This window comes from Pelophylax lessonae (assembly GCF_965119305.1).
Source record: "Pelophylax lessonae genome assembly, chromosome: 2".
Taxonomy (NCBI): Eukaryota; Metazoa; Chordata; class Amphibia; order Anura; family Ranidae; genus Pelophylax; species Pelophylax lessonae.
Genome location: NC_138769.1, coordinates 207,520,770 through 207,539,250, shown reverse-complemented (window position 1 = coordinate 207,539,250; position 18,481 = coordinate 207,520,770). Strand labels below are relative to the sequence as shown.

Genomic DNA, 18,481 nt, shown 5'->3' with positions numbered 1-18,481 from the left:
CTTGCGATAAATTGCCCCATCCCAGCCACAATTCTGCTCCAACTGGAGGGCCCACTTCTTTTCACTTGCTAGAGGAATTTCAGCTGATGGACGTGTAGAGATTGCATCACTCAAATACTAAAATGTTTTCATGTTTCATATGGGGGGTCTGTCCCGTATCGACTTAGGATTGGGTAATGGGTCACTTCTTCCGTTCTTGACCTCATCCCAGTACGAGTCTAGAAATATCTTGGATCACTCGCCCTTTTGGGTAGAACTTACTATACCATCCACACTTAAACACTTTAGATGGAAATTGAATCCATTTTGGATGTAATTATTTTCAGAGCCAGATCCAATACCGAAGTTGATCACTTCCTTTTTTCATCACAATTTAGATACTGCAGATATAGGCGTAGTATGGGATGCAGCCAAAGCATATTTAAGGGGACAATTTATCCATATAATTACCAACATTAAAACCACTACAAAAGCCTGGGAAAGATTTACTTAGCGGTCCAGAGAACAGAGGACAATCCAATGGGCTTGGCTGGCAGCTCAACCTTTCTAGACAGGTAGAACTTCAACTAGCGGAAAACAAACGTTTTTTTCTTACAACAAAAACGAAGAAGGAGAAACCATGGGGCACATGCTGGCGATGTTGGTGTGTACGCAGCAGGCATCTTCTCATATAGCTGCAGTGCAAGATCCACAGGGTTCTATTAGATGTTCCACCCCTGATATTCTTAGTGTGTTTCGATCTTTCTATGTTGACTTGTATTCAGCTAAAGATCATCCTTCTAAGCGGGACATTGCTAATTTTTTGAATGGTTGTTCTTTGCCTCGCCTGTCTGCCTTGGATGTGCGGATGCTTAACGCCTCGTTAACAGGGGATGAGTTGCTTACAGCCTTAACGCAGAGCCCTAATGGGAAAGCTCCAGGAGGCTGATGGTCTCCCTTCTGAGGTGTATTGGCGATACGCAGAGCAATTGGTACCAGTTATGTTGAAGGTCTATAACAATGCATTTCAGAGGGGGACCTTGCCTACCTATCAATGAGGCAGCTTTTCTTTTACTGCTAAAGCCTTGAAAAAACAACCTATTTCCTGCTATTCGCCTTAGCCCTGGAACCTCTAGCAGCACACATCCGTGGGTCGTCCGACATTGTGGGGTTTATTAGGGGTCCACGGAGTGACATTTAATTATATGCTGATGACACACAGAGATCCATGCGAGCTGTGATGGCCCTTATCAAAGGTTATGGCGCATTATCTGGGTTCTCTATAAATTGGGACAAGTCTGTCCTACCTTTATATCCATTGATAATCCCTCTTCCAGATTGCGCTAAGACTGTACAGATAGTCTCCTCTTTTCGTTATCTGGGATTACAGGTCACGTCTGATCCTACTCTGTATATAGAGCTGAATCTACTCCCATTATTATGTAAATTCAGAGAGAAATGGTGTAAGCTTCCCTTGTCAGTGGTTGAGACGATAAACTTAATAAAATTGGTGTGGGCCCCCCAACTGTTACAAAGTTTTAATAATTCTCCAATTTGGATACCCTGTAAATGGTTCCTCCGAATAGATTCCCAGTTTCGGGATTTAATATGGCGCCAACAAATGGCCCAAATTTAGTCTAGCAACTCTGCAGATGGGAAAAGAACAGGGTGGTTTAGCTGTCCCTCAATCCAGGGCTTATTGCATAGCTTTCCAAATACAGCAATTGGGAGGATGGGGTGTGGTGGACCCAGCTGACTCCATGTGAGCCCATATTTAGAAGAAGGGTTCCCACATGTTGTCTCTACGGTACCGACAGTTACTCTACTAAATACATTTTGGAAATATGTTAAATCTACCCTGGGAATTCAAGGATTTTTGTCATCCCTCCCAATCTTGCAACCCTGGTTGGATGCCCCAGACCTTGCACCTCACCAATTGGTAATGAATAGATTATTCGAGGGTTGAGGTTCTGAGGTTCATCGGGGTAGAGTGCTGATCAGTCAATAGTTATGCATCTAAGGCTAGTCTGACATTTTCTTGTTTTTTTTTTTTTTTTTGCTTTATGTTCTTCCTTTTTTATGTTTAGTTCCTTTTTTCTGCTTTGGTGCACTGTATAATTCTAAAACCTTTTTTCTCTTTCGCTCGTTGACGGACACGTCTCCATATCTTTTTTGAGTCTGGGGTTATGCCGCTTTCCATAGGAGTAGGACTAGGTGGAAACAAAACTTGACTACGCCCCTAGGGCTGTCCTAGGGAGTATACTTCCTGCTATAGGACTTTTTTTTCTGCCTAGTCAGGCGAAAAGACCTGGTCCCCTGCTGGGATCTGCGGTCCTGACATGTTTTCCTTTTCTAAATGTCATTTTTTTCTTCCTTTATTATTTTCTGTTCCTGTGAGACTACAATCAACTGCTGGACTAGGCGATGCGCTGGATATCCTAGATCCTTACGGTCTTCCCAGTCTGGCCAGCGAGCGCCACCCAATTATTAGTTCCGCGCTAGGTTTGCTCTGACAAAGCCCCACTAAATGGGGGCGGGCTGGCGAGTGAAACACCTTACGGGCACGCATAGACCTGATTGCTATAATGGTCACAGCCAGAGTCGCAGCATACCTCCGGCCCGCAGGACCCCCATTCCAAGATGGCGCGGTGGACTGTCAGGAGTGGTGCCCGCCCAGTGTGGTGAGTAGTGTCCCCCACTCTCCCCTGGGGAAATACTGAGGTGGACGCGGGCCCTTCCTTTGGTTGGTAGGCTCGTTTTGTGCCCTTCCTTTGTGGTTCTCCCCCCCCCCCCCCCTCACTACACTAGCGGGGTTCCCTAGTAGTTGTCGCCCTCAACCTACCCCCCTCACTAGCGGGGTTCACATGCAGTGAAAGGCTCCGGGGGTGGTCCCTGTGAAGACGACCCCCCCCCCCCCCGGTGTGCTACAAGTACCTGTATGGATCCCAGGTGCCGCGTGGCGCCGCCATTTTGTTGTGGATGTATACAGCCTCGGCGGCATTGTTTTTGGAGTTTCCCATTGAAGTCAATGTGCCAGCCATTTTCTTGTAGCTTGTGGAGTGGTGATGTGGCAGTAATTGCGCTTCCTCTTCTTTTTCTGATCGCAGCATGGCAAGCAGCTTGGCGCTCCAACTCTGAATAGGTGGTGGTGAGTCCCTGCGGGTATACAGCTCCCTCTTCTGCTATAGCAGCGCCGCTGGTGCGCTGGGTCTTGCACTCCCACAGCGGTAGCGATGTGAGGGGAGTTTTTGTAAAAAAAAAAAAAAAATAATTATTTTTGCATATTAACCACTTAACGACCGCTCACTGTGCCTCTACTGCGGCACAGTGGCTCGTTATCGTCCAGCGACGTAGACCTACGTCGCTGGACTCCTCCCCCTGTAGGCGGCGCTCGCGCGCCGCCGGAGGCGCGCTCCTGCTGTTTTCATTCACAGCGGGAGTTGGGCCAGGGGAGGAGCGGCGGCGATCGCCGCCGCACTTCCCCGATCGGGGAATCTAGTTTGGAGATCCGCCCGCCTGTGTAAAGAGCGGACGGATCTCCTAAGTGACAGGGAGTGACAGATCGGAGTGTTCAGCATAGCTGAACATCCGATCTGTCCCTCAGTCACCTCCCCCCCCCCCCCCCCCCCACACGTCGGTAAGCACCAGGCATACATTAACCCCTCCCTCTCCAATAAAATGAACCCCTTCCCTGCCAGTGTCATTTTTACAGTAACAGTGCATATATATAGCACTGATTACTGCAGTAATGTCACTGGTACCCCCAAAAGTGTCAAAAATGTCAGTCAAGGGTCCGATCTGTCCGCCGCAATGTCGCAGTCCCGCAAAAAAAATCGCAGATCGCCGCCATTACGCGTTAAAAAAAAACGACAAGAATTACAGAAATCTTTCCCTTAGTAAACGCAATAACTTTTGTGCAAACCAATCAAAATACGCTTATTGTGATATTTTTTTTTTACTAAACATAGGTAGCAGAAAACAAATTGGCCAAAAATTTAAAAAAAATTAGATTTTTACATATTTTTTGGGAGGAATTTCATATAAAAAAATGTTAAAAATATTGTTGTTTTTTCAAAATAAACGCTCTTTTTTTGTTTATAGCGCAAAAAGTAAAAATCGCACAGCTGATCAAATACCACCAAAAGAAAGCTCTGTTTGTGAGGAAAAAAAAGACGTAAATTTCGTTTGGGTACTGCGTCGCACGACCGCGCAATTGTCAGTTAAATTCGCACAGCGCCGAATCGCAAAAAGTGGCCTGGACGTAAGACAGCAAAATCCTCCGGTGGTAAAGTGGTTAATGACAAACTCCGAGTTAACCATGGAGTCCCCGGAGCAGGTATCGCCACCTGATCCACTCTCAGAAGCTGCGGGACCCTCTGGATCTTAGTCTTCCCTGGCAGGTATGATGGCGGTCCTACAGTCACTTGTATCAAAGGTTGATATGGCCTAGCAAGAAGCGCTCACCGCCCTCACCTGTATCCTCTGCCTCCTCAGAGCTTGAGGTGGGTTTGGCTGCCGCAGACGCGAGTCAACCCACTGGGTCTGCGTCCACGCACCCTGAGTGCTCTAGCATTGAGGATGGTTCCTCTTCCACTATGGCCGTGCATGAAAAGGCGCTTGTGGAGGCACTGATTGCATCAGTGCGGTAAACTTGAAAATTGGAGGACACGCCTGATGCTGCGTCTGTTGCGCCGGTGCAGTTTGGCACCCGTAGGCAAGCTAAGCTGTCTAAGGTGTTCCCCTTTCCTGCTTATTTCGACAAGATTATTACTACACCCTGTTCCAAATTATTATGCAAATTATATTTTTCTCATTTACATAAATAATTGATGTAAATAACAGTCAGCATAATTCACGTTATCATCTATTAGGAGTACAATTCAAATTTTATTGAACAAACCTCCTAATGATAACAGTATTTTTTATAAACATAAAAAATTTACAATGCACTTGTCCAAATTATTACGCACAGTAAGTTTCAAAACAATTTATAGGTTGTAAAGAACTGAAAATTGTTATTTGTTGTGTTTGCAGTATATTTACTGAAATCAAAAGCTATTTCAATCAAACTTTTAACAACATTTTAACATTTTAATAGGTCACGTTACATTTTAACATGGGACCCCTTATTTGATAGCAGCTTCACAAGTCTTGCATCCATTGAACTTGTGAGTTTTTGGACAGTTTCTGCTTGAATTTGTTTGCAAGATGTCAGAATAGCCTCCCAGAGCTGCTGTTTGGATGTAAACTGCCCCCCACCCTCATAGATCTTTTGCTTGAGGATGCTCCAAAGGTTCTCAATAGGATTGAGGTCAGGGGAGGATGGAGGCCACACCATGACTTTCTCTCCTTTTATCCCCATAGCAGCCATTGATGCAGATGTATTCTTTGCAGCATGAGATGATGCATTGTCATGCATGAAGATGATTTTATTACGGAAAGCATAGTTCTTCCTTCTGTACCAGGGAAGAAAGTGGTCAGTCAGAAACTCCACATACTTTTCAGAGGTCATCTTTACACCTTCGGGGACCCTAAAGGGGCCGACCAGCTCTCTTCCTATGATTCTGGCCCAAAACATGACTCCACCACCGCCTTGCTGACATCGCAGCCTTGTTGGAACAGGGTGGCGGTCCACCAACCAGTCACTACTCCATCCACCTAGACCCTCCAGGGTTGCAGGGCACTCATCAGTGAACAGGACTGTTTGAAAATTAGTCTTCATGTATTTGTCTGCCCAATGCAGCCGTTTCTGCTTGGGAGCATTGGTTAGTGGTAGCCGAATAGAAGGTTTATGCACAGTTGCAAGACTCTGGAGGACTCTACACCTTGATGTCCGTGGGACTCCAGAGGCACCAGCAGCTTCAAATATCTGTTTGCTGCTATGTAATGGTATTTTAGCAGCTGCTCTCTTATTCCGATGCATGGATCTGGCCGAAATCTTCCTCAATGTGCCTTTATCTGCCCGAACCCGTCTGTGCTCTGAATCAGCCACAAATCTCTTTTTCATGAAATATGTAATGTTTTCATACCTCGTCCAAGGCATTGAACTATTTCACTCTTTTCAGCAGCAGAGAGATCCTTTTTCTTCCCCATATTGCATGAAAATGGTGCTCTGCTTAATAATGTGGAACCCCCTCCTTTAGTAGTTTTTCCTTAAATTGGGCTCACCTGGCAATCTAATTATCACAGGTGTCCAAGATTGTTTTCAGTGATCAAAAGAGCCCTGAGACACAATGCCATTCATGAGTTAAACTGAAAAACAAAATATTTAATCTTTGTGACATTAAAATAGAATTTGTATAATAATTTGGAACAGGGTGTAGTCAGTGGGGATCCCCGAAACGCATGGTTATTATACTGGAGCGTTTCACTAGGAGACATCCCTTTGAGGAGTCTCTTTTGATGAAGCTGACGGTTCCACCAGTGGTGGACACTTAGGTTTCCAGATTAAATAAGGCCACGCTCCTTCTGGTGGAAGATTCCCTGTCTTTAAGGACCCTCTGGACAAGAGCTGAGGTTCGGGTCCGATATCTTTTCACCGTGGCGGGTTACATTTTGAGGCTAGTGTTCGCTTTCGCCTTGGTTTCCCAGACCTTAACGGAATGGGCAAAGCTCTTACGCCAGGATCTGGAAGGGGGTCAACATCCTCATGAGCTGGCGGATCAGTTGATACAGGGGCTACAGTACATCTGTGATGCATCCTTGGATGCGGCCCCGTTTGCTGGCAGTGTGTCTGGGACTGTGGTCACCCTCCGCCGTATTTGGTTGAAGTACTGGTCGGCTGACCAGGCTTCCAAAAAGGTGCTGATTGATCTACTGTTTGCAGGAGACCGTTTGTTTGGTGCTTCTATGGAAGAGATCATTAAAGATCTTACAGAAGGTAAGAGTACTCTGCTTCCACAGGTTTCCAAGAGTCTTGTTTGTAAACTTGATTTTTCCTTCTCGGGTCACAAACGGCCCTTTCGTCCCATGGGCTCGCAGGACAAGGAACAAAAGTCCACCCATAACTTCACGGCAGGTTCCAAGAGACCCTTGGCTGGTTAAGTCAAAAGCGGGTTCCACTGGTCCCGCAGACAAGTCCTCCTCTGCCTAAAGGGACGCCTTACCAGTCTCTGGGGTGGGGAGACGTCTTCGCTTTTTTCCAAACCCGTGGACCATGCTCATTCAAGACAAATGGGTCCACGAGTTGATTTGGTCCGGTTACAAGATCGAGTTTCAGTCCTTGCCTCTGGCAAAGTTCTTTCCTTCCAACTTGGGCCTGTCCCCGGATTGGCTGCAGGGCCTTTATGAGGCTGGGCAGGATCTGCTGTCACAGGGAGTAATTGTTCCAGAGTTGGAAAGATTTCAGGGATTTTATTCAAATCGTTTTTTTTGTTCAAAGGAAGGCAAGGTCCATCCAATCTTGGATCTTAAGGCCCTGAATCGCTTTGTGCGGGTTCAGAAATTTTAAATGGAGTTCATTCGCACAGTGGTGGCATCCCTCCATCAAAGGGATTCTCTGGCCTCTCTCGATATATATGTAGGGCATCAGTGTTTTCTTCATTTTGCCGTGGGAGAGGAATATTGGCATTACCTTTTGGTTGTGGCATTACCCTTTGGTCTCACCTCAGCTTCTCGGGTGTTCACAAAAGTGTTGGCCTCTGTGTTAGCCTTGCTCAAGCAGAGGGGGATCGCGGTACTGGAGTATCTGGACGATCTCCTTTTGCGAGCAGAGTCTCCGTGTGTCTTAAATGACGATCTGGACATCACTGTTCGAACTCTGCAAAAGTTAGGCTGGACGCTGAATTATTAGAAATCGGATCTGACTCTGTCCAACAAGCTGGACTACCTGGGCCTGACTTTGGATTCAGCCTCAGCCAGGGTGCTTCTTCCGAAGGCAAAACTGCTGAAGGTTCAGCCGGGGTGTGAGGGGATTCTTGTTTTAGTGGCTCCGTTCCCCGGCGCTTCGACAAGGGAAGTCCTTTCTCCCCCTGTACTGGACAGCGGTTACCACGGACGCCAGCTTGTCCAGGGGAGGTGTTTTGAGCATGATTCGGCCCAAGGGGTTTAGACTCGGGGGGTCCAGTCTGCCGTTCAATATCCTGGAGATTCAGGCGATCCCTGTGGATGGATTATCTGCAAGGATGTCCGGTAAGGATTCAGTTGGACAATGTGGCGTATGTCAATCATCAAGGGGGCACAAAAAGTGCCCTGGCAGCCAGAGAAGTTGCCGACATTTTAAGGTGAGCAGAACGTTATGTTCCAGCCCTCTCTGCGCATTCCAGGATTGGAAAATTGGCAGGCGGACTACCTCAGTCAGCAGGCCCTGATCCTAAGCGAATAGTCTCTTCATCCGGAAGTGTTTCAACAAATATGTCTCTGGTGGGGGACTCCCGATGTGGACCTGTTGGCCTCTTGTCTCAACCGTAAGCTTCAGAGGTTTGTGGCAAAATCTTGGGATCCTTTGACCGACACCGCTGACGCTCTGGTGGACCTTTGGGGTCATTATTGGCTGATTTTACGCTTTTTCTCCACTACAGCTTCTCCCGAGGCTTCTGTGCAGAATTGAGGCAGGAGGGATTCCAGTCATTTTGGGAGCTCCAGACTGGCCTCGTCAGTCTTGGTACGCAGGCCTCGTAAGGCTTGTAGCCGATGTTCCTTGGAGACTCCCTCTCAGAGAAAATCCTTTGTCTCAAGTGCGGATCTTCCATCCTGCTTTACGGTCGCTGGCTTTAACCACCTGGCTATTGAAACCCAGGTACTGAAGGATAGAGGGTTGTCTGATTTGGTGATTCCTACACTGTTAAAAGCTACAAAATCTACTTCTAGGAAGATTTATCATAGAGTCTGGAGGGCATACATTTCTTGGTGTGAGTTTGGTGGGTGGTTCTCCCTGTTCCTTTTCGATGCCCCGTCTGCTGTAGTTTCTACAAGGTGTAGATGATCATTTGGCTCTGGGCACCATCAAGGGCCAGATTTCTGCTTTCGCAATTTTTTTACAAAGGCCGTCTGCTGCGAATTCTTTGGTTCACACTTTCGTTCATGTGGTTCGCCACTATCACTCCTTCTGTAAGGTCTCTGGTACCTCCGTGGGATCTCAATTTGGTTCTTTCGGTTCTTCAAAGACCGCCTTTTAAAAATATTTGTGAAGTTCCTCTGCTTACTCTGTCACAGAAGCTAGCTTTTTTGGTGGCTATTACCTCTGCACGCAGAGTGTCAGAAGAATTGACTGCATTGTCCTGTCGGTCACTTTACCTGGTAGTTTAGAGACAAAGTGGTGCTACGTCCCTGTCAGTTATTCCTTCCTGAGGTCATCTCGGGTTTCCACTTGAACGAAGACGTGTTGCCTTCCTTGTGCCCTAAGTTGAAACACTCTAAAGAAATTGCTTTACATTTCCTGGATGTGGTTCAGGCAATCAGGGTGTACCTGGCAGTAGGGCTGCAACTAACGATTAATTTGTCTGTCGACTAATCTATCGATTATTTTTACGATTAGTCGACTAATCTAACGATTATTTAAATTTTTTGTTTTTTTGCTTAATCTAGTGTTCTTTCTTTGATTAGTTAAATAATCCTTTGAATAACTTTACAAAAAATGATACGTACAACTTCTAATATAATATTTCAACTTTTATTAAAGTTTTTCCAAAAAATACTTCAATGTGGTTGAAGTTTCAGTGGCAAAAATGAAATGTAAACAACACTTTAACATCAGGCAGGAATAATGCCATTAATTCAAAACCAAAAGCATTCAAAATGCCATATAAATTATAAAGCACTGCAGTGCTCAACAACACTTGTGCAACTGTGCAAAAATACAAGAGACACATAAAGTGCCAAACACTTTAGGGCATCAGGCATGAAAAATGTCATATCTGCCTAACACTTTAACTTCTTTAAACTACAAGTCAGCTCTCTGCTTCGGGTAATCTTTTGCTGTATTGGCCATTATTTTTGGCCATTACTTTTGCACAGTGTTGAGCAGTGCTTTTGTTGGACTAGTTGGCTCCTTTAAAACTTGGTTACTTTTTAGGTATGTTTTCCATATACAGTGTTTGACCAGTATTTTTTTTGGTGTGTGTGTTACTTGTAAATGTAAAACATACCTAAAAACTAACATAGTTTTAAAGGAGCCAAGTCCAACAAAAAGCAAGCACCGCTCAACACTGTGCAAATTATAATGGCCAATACTGAGGAAAGATTACCTGAAGGCAGCCAACAGCCATCTTGTAGTTTAAAGAAGTCCAACAATACAACCCAAGAGAGTGCAACAGGTACAGGTTGGGGGCCTGTACCTATAATATAGCATTGCAATGGAGGAAGGTTAGCATATCGACATGCTCTGCAGTTAGGCTTGCTCTTTTTTTAGTCACAATGTTGCCAGCAACTGAGAAAAGCCTTTCAGATGGGGTTGATGTTGCAGGCACACACAAGTAACTCTTTGCCAGCATGGCCAAGATGGGAAACCTCCCTTCATTTTCCTTCCACCATTTCAGTGGATTGTCTTCCTGTGGAATGGCCTGCTCACTAAAGTACATGTGTAACTCATTCCTCACAACTTCACTGTGAATTTCTGGATCTTGGATGTGACCAGTGTCATCCTCACCATTACTGTGGTGTTCATCTGAATCTGAACCGAGCAGAGTCCAACATAGACACTTGCCTCTTTTCTGAAAGTTTCATGTCTGGACTCATTGCACTGGCTGACTGAACCTGTTCCTCACATTGACATTGATGTGTTTGCTCTTCCTCATATCTTCTTTTCTCTTCAAGAGCAAGAGCTTGGACCTTGAGGTGAACTTTTAAACTATCCTCTGCTGCCAGGAATTTTAGCTTGCGGAATCTGGGGTCCAGGGCTGCTGCAATAAGACATATATTGTCTCCTCCGTCATCTCTGAATTTAGTTTCCCTCTCCCATCTTGTGGTCATCTCCTGTGCAGCAACATTTTGGAAAGCCTTAACTGCCGCTGTCTCGCAAATTGTGCTCTGTATGGATTTCTGGAGGCCTTTTACCAAAGGAGGTAGAGCGGAACCAGTCACATAGGACTCTCCACGCAAGAAAACAGTAGCACACTCAAAAGGCTTCAAGACTTGTTCCACTTCCTCAAGTAAGCTCCACTGATCATGTTTTAAATCCAGGAAGCGCTTCCCTCGTGGTGTGACATCAGGATCGGAAAGTGTGGCAGTCACAGGCCACCTCTGTTCAAGCAGGCGACTGATCATGTGTAAAGTACTGTTCCATCTTACAGATACATTATTTATTAGTGCATGATCAGGGGTACCCATTTGTTGTTGCTTTGCTTTAAGCTTTGTAGTGGCCAGCTCACTTTTTTTAAAATGTTCCACAAGGCACTTCGCAGCCCTCAGTGTCTTGCTGATCTGGGGATCCCTCAGGGCATGGTTGACAACTAACTGCAATGTATGACCAGCACACCTGAGAGAAGAGATGCCAGGATGCTTTTCTTCCAAAATACGCAGAGCAGCGACAACATTTGAAGCATTATGAACAACTACAATTACATTGGCCATGGATATCTCAAACTTCTCAGCTGCTTTTTCCACCCAGTTAGCAATGTTTTCAGCTGTGTGGCGATCTTCAAGTGGCATAGTGGTCAGATTGTATGATGTAAGCTTCCAGTCTTCATTAATGAAGTGGCATGTGACACCCAAGTATGCCTCTGTGGCAATACTGGTCTGCGTCCACCTGTGTGGTGAGAGCTATTTTGGATTTGACATCTTTGATTGACGCTTTCAATCTTTCAAAATTCTCATATTTCCTCTCCATCAGCTTCGTGAAATGGGACCTGGAGGGAAGTGTGTATCCTGGGTAAAATGTGCTGATCATCTCACGAAATCCTTGACCGTCTACAATAGAAAGAGGTCTCATATCTTTTACAATCATGTTGAGTATGCTATTGGTAAGTGTAATGGCCACTTGGGGTGTGCAAGCAGTGACATCCTTTTTATGAAAGAAAAAATCTTGTACACAGCTTTGCCTCTTCCTGAGGAAAAACAACAATAATAATAATTAATAATAATAATAATTAATAACATTACCAATTTACACATCTATGAATGCTCAGCCTCAACGCTAACAATATTAATTGTATTTTTTCTAGTAGAATTTTGAGATATCCATGGCCAATGTTGTAATTAATAATGCTGCAGAGTGCAGTGAGAGTCAAAATAGCTCTCAGGTGTGCTGGTGGTCATGGTCAGATCATTGCACTTGTTGTCAATCATGACCTGAGGGATCCACAAGACAGACACTGAGGGCTGCAAATGCAAAATGCCTTGTAGTCCATTTAAGAAAAGTGAGCTGGCCCGGCCTAAGCAATCATCAGCTAGCAATGCATTAATATTGTTGAAATTAGTAGTACTAGTACTTACAAAGATGGCTCGTCCTTTGTGGTCAGTGCGCCAGGATGCTTTCTTCTGAGGTGCTCATGCATAGCAGTTGCGCTGCCGTGGTATGCCATTTCACTTTTGCAAAGGGAACAGAGGACCATTTTATTTGGCCTCTGCTGAAAGTATTCCCATACCCTTGATGACCGTGATCGGGCTCTCGCTGTCTTTTGTACTGGAACTGTGCTGCTGGAACTGCTGCTGGAAGCCTTTTGTACTCTGCTGCTGGACGTGGAACCGCTGCTGCTGGCTTTTTCTCCCCCAGGATCAGATGTCGCCATTACCGCTGCTGTTCCGCTATTTTAATGCAACTCGCGCAAGATGCGTGTGACGTCACGTCACGTGCTGACGCGTCGACGCTTTTTACGCACGTCGACGATTTTTTGTAGTTGACGTAGTCGACTACGTCGACGCGTCGTGGCAGCCCTACCTGGCAGCGACTGAGGCAATTCGGAAATTGGATTCTTTGTTTGTCCTTACGGATGGATCTTGTAAGGGGCAGGCCGCATCGGCTGCAACCATTTCCAGATGGATCAGGCAGACGGTGGTGCAGGCCTTTTCCTTTAAGGGTCAAAATGCTCCTTTCCCTGTTAAGACACATTCTACAAGAGCACTCAGTGCCTCCTGGGCCTTCCGTCCTCAGTCGTCAGTGGTTCAGGTGTGCAAGGCGGACACATGGTCGTCTGTGCATATATTCATCAAGTTTTACAAGGTGGATGTCCTAGCATCTGCAGATGCTGCGTCCGGCCGCAAAGTTTTGCAGGCCGCTGTTGCAGAGGCTCCTGCCTTTTGAGGGTGTATTCTTTCTGCGTAGTGAGCTCCAGTTGTTCCTGGCTGAGCTGCTGGTTGGCTATGTTTAACCCTTTTTTGTAATTCTGTGCATTGCTGTGTTTTGTTCCCACCCCTCATGTTGACACTGCTTTGGGGAGCCCCCAGAGTAAAAGAAGATATGGAGCTGTGTCCGTCAGTGAACGAAAGAGAGCACTGGATTTTCGTCTTACTGTAAAATCCTTTTCTCTGATTGAAAAATCCTTTTAATTGATGGACACAGTACCCACCCCTCTGTTGAGTTGGTTTATGTATTCATCTGACGCTGCTGGTTTCAAACTGAAGCCCTATAGCAAGAAGTGGGAAGTATACCCCCTAGGGGCGTAGTCAAGTTTTGTTTCAACCTAGTCCTACTCCTATGGAGAGCAGCATAACCCAAAAGTCAAAGAAGATTTGGATCTGTGTCCTTCAATATACATCAGAGAATAGTATTTTATGGTAAGACAAAAAAAAAAGAATGGGGTGGGAGTAGGTTTAGCCTTGGAATTTGACAGGAATTCCACTTTAAATTAAAGTGGTTGTGGCTGCTACAAAAAAAATTAAATAAGTGCACATCTTTTACCTGCAAAAAATGTGCATTTGTATGTTTTTTTTAACCTCTTCCTGCCGGGAGGATCTCCGGTTTCAGTGGTTTTACCGGAATGATGCCTGCACCTGCAGGCGATTGTCTAACATGCAGAAGTGATCTGAGTGGCTAATTAGCCACTCGATCACTTCTGCGAGTGGCGGAAGAGGGTCCCACACCTCTCTCCCAGGCTCTAACAGTGGTGATGGCTGCCCTGAACAGCCGTCTTTCTCCCTCTCTAACCCCGGAAACCTGGAGTGACGAGTTATGTCGTCCCTTCCGATTCTGCCTCTGGGGGCAGGAAAGCAGCCGATCAGACTGATCTCTGTTTCAAAGTGCAAATTTGAAACTGGCATTCAAAATACATAAGATCCCCTTAATATTTCTGTCATTAAATCTTTGTGGTCAATATGGAATCTTTTTTACCGTGAAAAAAAAAGGGTGAAAATTGGACTTGTCGGCAGCATGCATTTCAACCCTTCATCTAGGACTGCGTGTTTCATCTCATTATTTTCCAATTTTATTATAGCTTCAACTGACCCAAAAAACTTCAGTGCCACCAGAGCCAGTTAGTATTATTGTCCCCATCATCTATGACATGGCGTCAGGAACCACTCAGCAAGCAGACATTCCCCGCCAGCAAAACTCCTCAGTGTCAGCACCATTAATGGTCAGCAACATCCTGAAGAGGTTTGCAGAGTTAAATCCACCACGTTCAGGTGAGAGATTTGTAATGTCAATTACTGTTTTAACATTTCACCCAGTTTTCATGTATTAAACATTATAGGGAATCTTCCATGGTATTAAATACAGCCTATAACTATGATTTGCTACATATGTTATGGAAACCATTTAAAAAATGTCTTTTTAATCATTTCCACAAATTCAGCAGTACAACTGTTGAAATACGATGGAATGTGAACATTTTGTAACAATCCAAGAACAAAAGTTGGCAAATCCTTATATCTCACACAATTGGTACCAGTATTGCCGCCATTAGAATTTAAAGTAGAAGTAAACCCTCCTTTCTTTTTCAGCCAAGGAAGCTGCCAATATTGATGGTTACAGTTCAGGAATGTGACGGAAATGTAGTTATATTTTTTTAAACTGTTAAATCTATGGGTTAACTTCCACTTTAACAAACAATGGGACTTTAACCCCTAGACACCGGCTACATGCATATATGTGGCCACTGGGTGGGTGGGCCCTAACATCGAGTGCCCACATATATGCGACCCTGTTAAAACAACTTACTGTGCTAAGAGCGTGCACCCTGTACGCTCCCAGCACAGTGGCTGGTGGATACTGGAATACTGGGAGCTTTCTGATGATGTGACCGCTGTGACAGCCAATCAGAACGGTAACCTGATCAGAAAACCTCCCCCGCCTCCCGACAAAGAGCCTGGAGGCACTTGGGCCAAGGGGTTAAAGGTACCATTTATTTAAATTTTTATTAAAACCAGAGAATTTTTTGAAAAAATATGGTTTAAGAGCACATAATTACATACAACAATCCTAAAACACTGTTCATCCTTATTGTCACAACTTTCCCATATTCCTCTATACATCGTTTTTACATGTGTTTGTTCATTAACTTTGTTCCAAACGCTTCATCTAAATGTTTATGGGGATTTGATTCATTCGACATGTTTCATGGGTCAAAGACCGCTTCTTCAGGAAACAGTGAGAGATACAGTATATGTTTGTAATCTAGATTGAATATCTTTATACAATGTTTTAAACAGCATAGTTTATCAAGTATCCAAAGATCAATGAAAAGCATACCTCATGAACAGCAAGAGTACATATACATATGTGAACATACACAAAAGATGTCTCCAATGCCAGTCAAACCATATCCAAGGGAAAGGCGCCACAGAGGAGGGCCTCGGCCAGTGTTAAGGAGGATATAAGCTTTAAAGGGCCCACAGGTTATTCTGCCCGTATGTAAAAGGGAGGGAAAATAAATTCTAAGAATTTATTTTAGGTAGAAAACTCACATCTGCATCCAAGAGCTAAAAAAGACACTGAATATTATTGAAATTTAAAGAGTGAACTATCATCTTGCATACTCAAAGTATCCTGATTTACTCAGGAGGCAGATAACTTTATTATCTAATGATAGTGTGATTCAGTAGGCGATTTACTAAAACTGGAGCATGCAAAATCTGGTGCAGCTCTGCAAAGAAACCAGTCTGCTTCCAGATTTTATTGTCAAAGCTTAATTTAACAAGCTGAAGTTAGAAGCTGGTTGGCTACCATGCACAGCTGCACCAGAATTTTTGAGTGCTCCAGTTTAAGTAAATCTCCCCCAAACATGTCACAAATACACAACGTATAATTTATGTAGTGCATTACCTATAATCAAAAAGCTATATATACATATTTAGACAGAAAGGCCAGACATGGATCTCCAATATCACATGCAATAAAGAAGGTAAGGGACAAAAGAAGGTCATATTAAATTTCAAGAATAGTCAGTATCTTTTTAGCTCTTGGATGCAGATGTGAGTTTTCTAAAAAAAAAAAAAAAAAAAAATTCCTATAATTTATTTCCCCCTTATTTTACATACAAGCAGAATAACCTGGGGGCCCCTAAAGTCTTCCATCTTTTTTGTTTTGTTTGCTGGTGGCTGCTCCCCTGCTCCCTGGTGCTATTCCATTAGTGTGGTTTGACTGGCATTGGAGACTTCATCTTGCTTTCATTTTGCGTATGTTCACATATGTATATATACTCTTGCTGTTCATGAGGTATGCTTTTGATTGGTCTTTGGTAAACGATGCTGTTTGTTAGACATTTGTATAAACCTATTCAATCTATATTACAGACATATTCCTCTCACTGTTTTCTGAAGAAGCGGTCTTTGACCTGTGAAACACGTCGAAAGAACCAAGTCCTACTACACATGTAGATGAAGCGTTTTGAACAAAGTTAATGTACAAATACATGTAAAAACGATGTATGGAGAATGGGTGAGAGAGTTGTATGTTATGAAAATAAGATGAACAGTTTCTTTTATGATTTTTATATGTAAATATGTGCTCATAAACCTGATTTTTAAAGAATTCTCCAAGAATAAAAGATGTTTAGGTTTAATTGAATTTGGATGTATAGTACCTTTTAAAATTTAAAGTCCCATAGTTTATTCTTTTTTTTTAGGCCTATCTTTTGGAATGTGTTCCATGCTCTGCTGTATTCACAATTTTTTCTTTTTTTTAAGTGGCTTTATAAAATGTATATCTATAATTATAACCTGCATGGATAACAAATGTGGTTAAAATGCATGGGTGAACCACAAAATCTTTTTTTTCCCCCCTGCCTGAACACTCTGGTCAGTGCTCTCGACCATTTTCTTAGAGGGCTTATCGGGAGCTGGTTGGCTGCTGGTTTTCCACCATGCTCGACCTTCTTTGTCGGCCTGGTTTTTATTGCACGGGGCTTAAGGCCCACTTCCATCACATGACCATCACATAACTTGCATTATCACATTGGTGCACTGTGGTGCCATTCATTGTTTCAAAAGACACCGGTGTTGCAACCTGCCCATCATTGAGGTGAGTCTCAGCCTATTCATTTTGAATGGGCTTTAACACAGCATGCCACAATCCAGGAAAACGTGTTGCAACACACCGCATTCTGGTTTGCAGGCATTATGCATCTTTTTGCACTTCATCCTGTCCACATGCTGCTGCTGGCAAAGCGATACATGCCATTTTCTCCTTTCATCCCTCTTCATGTACATACCAAGTACATACCAAGAGCAGAGTGGTGAACAGGTTGTGACACATTATTATTTGCACATAAAATGTTATTGGTTAAATTAGCAGGTGTTCTCTTATGTTTCAGTGCATGTATGAGTTAAATAATGGTTTTATTCCTTTTTTTGTTTTTTTTTTACCTTTTGGTGTAGGTGAATGCACAATATTTGCTGCAGTACGCGATCTCATGGCTAACCTTACACTGACACCTGGTGGTCGACCCTGAACACTACTTTGCAAACTGCATGGATGACTCTTCCTCACACAAAGGCATGAGTAGGAAATGGGACAGTTCTCCATTTGATATTTTTGTCTGAAGAACACAGAAGCAGGCGGATATTTTTCAAAAATGCACTTCTTTATTCAGAAATTATATATAATTGATCAAAAGAGGAATTTTTGTATAGTGCTGTTGTATAGTGTGTTTTATTACATCTCATTTGAAGCTTCTGGTGATGTAAGTTTTGGCTTCCCAGAAACAGGTTTAATATTCTGTTTTATACTGAATGAAATGAGCAATGCCAAACTTTTTTTTTTTTTTTTCTGTAAATGTGTTTTCTTTGGTGTAACAGATTTTGTTTTTCTTAAGAATGAATGGTCATTTTGAATACTGTAAAACTGTGACAGACTTTATAATGAAAATGTATTTTAATATGACTGTTTAAAATCCGAATACAAAAAAAGGATTTGGGCGTGTTGAAAATGCGTCCTAAAAAGCAATATTTAATAAATTAGAAGAAAAACACTTGTTTATTATGTCCTCTGGCAAACAGTCACTCGCTGAAAAATATAAAGCTGCTGCTAGACACTTTTTTTTTTTTTTTTTTTTTAAAGGTAAAAAATGCATGATGTATCCAGTGAGAAGTTTCCTTAAAGTAGAACTCAAGGTGAGACAAGACTTGCCAATAGCAGATAAATACTGCTCGGTGGAAAGGTTTGGTGCTCTGCATCCATAATACCCGTAGC

General features: G+C 43.6%; 1 protein-coding gene across 4 annotated transcripts in view; it reads left to right on the top strand.

The window, feature by feature from the left end:
- Positions 1-18,204, top strand: part of MED14 (mediator complex subunit 14) — a 164,672-nt gene extending 146,468 nt beyond the window's left edge. For all 4 annotated transcript variants that reach the window (XM_082244540.1, XM_082244538.1, XM_082244539.1 and 1 more), the window contains 2 exons: positions 14,286-14,475; positions 17,668-18,204. In XM_082244540.1, coding sequence (XP_082100666.1) covers positions 14,286-14,475; positions 17,668-17,741 — 264 coding nt within the window. In that variant the 3' untranslated portion in view covers positions 17,742-18,204. The remainder of the gene's footprint in view (positions 1-14,285; positions 14,476-17,667) is intronic.
- Positions 18,205-18,481: the final 277 nt, after the last annotated feature.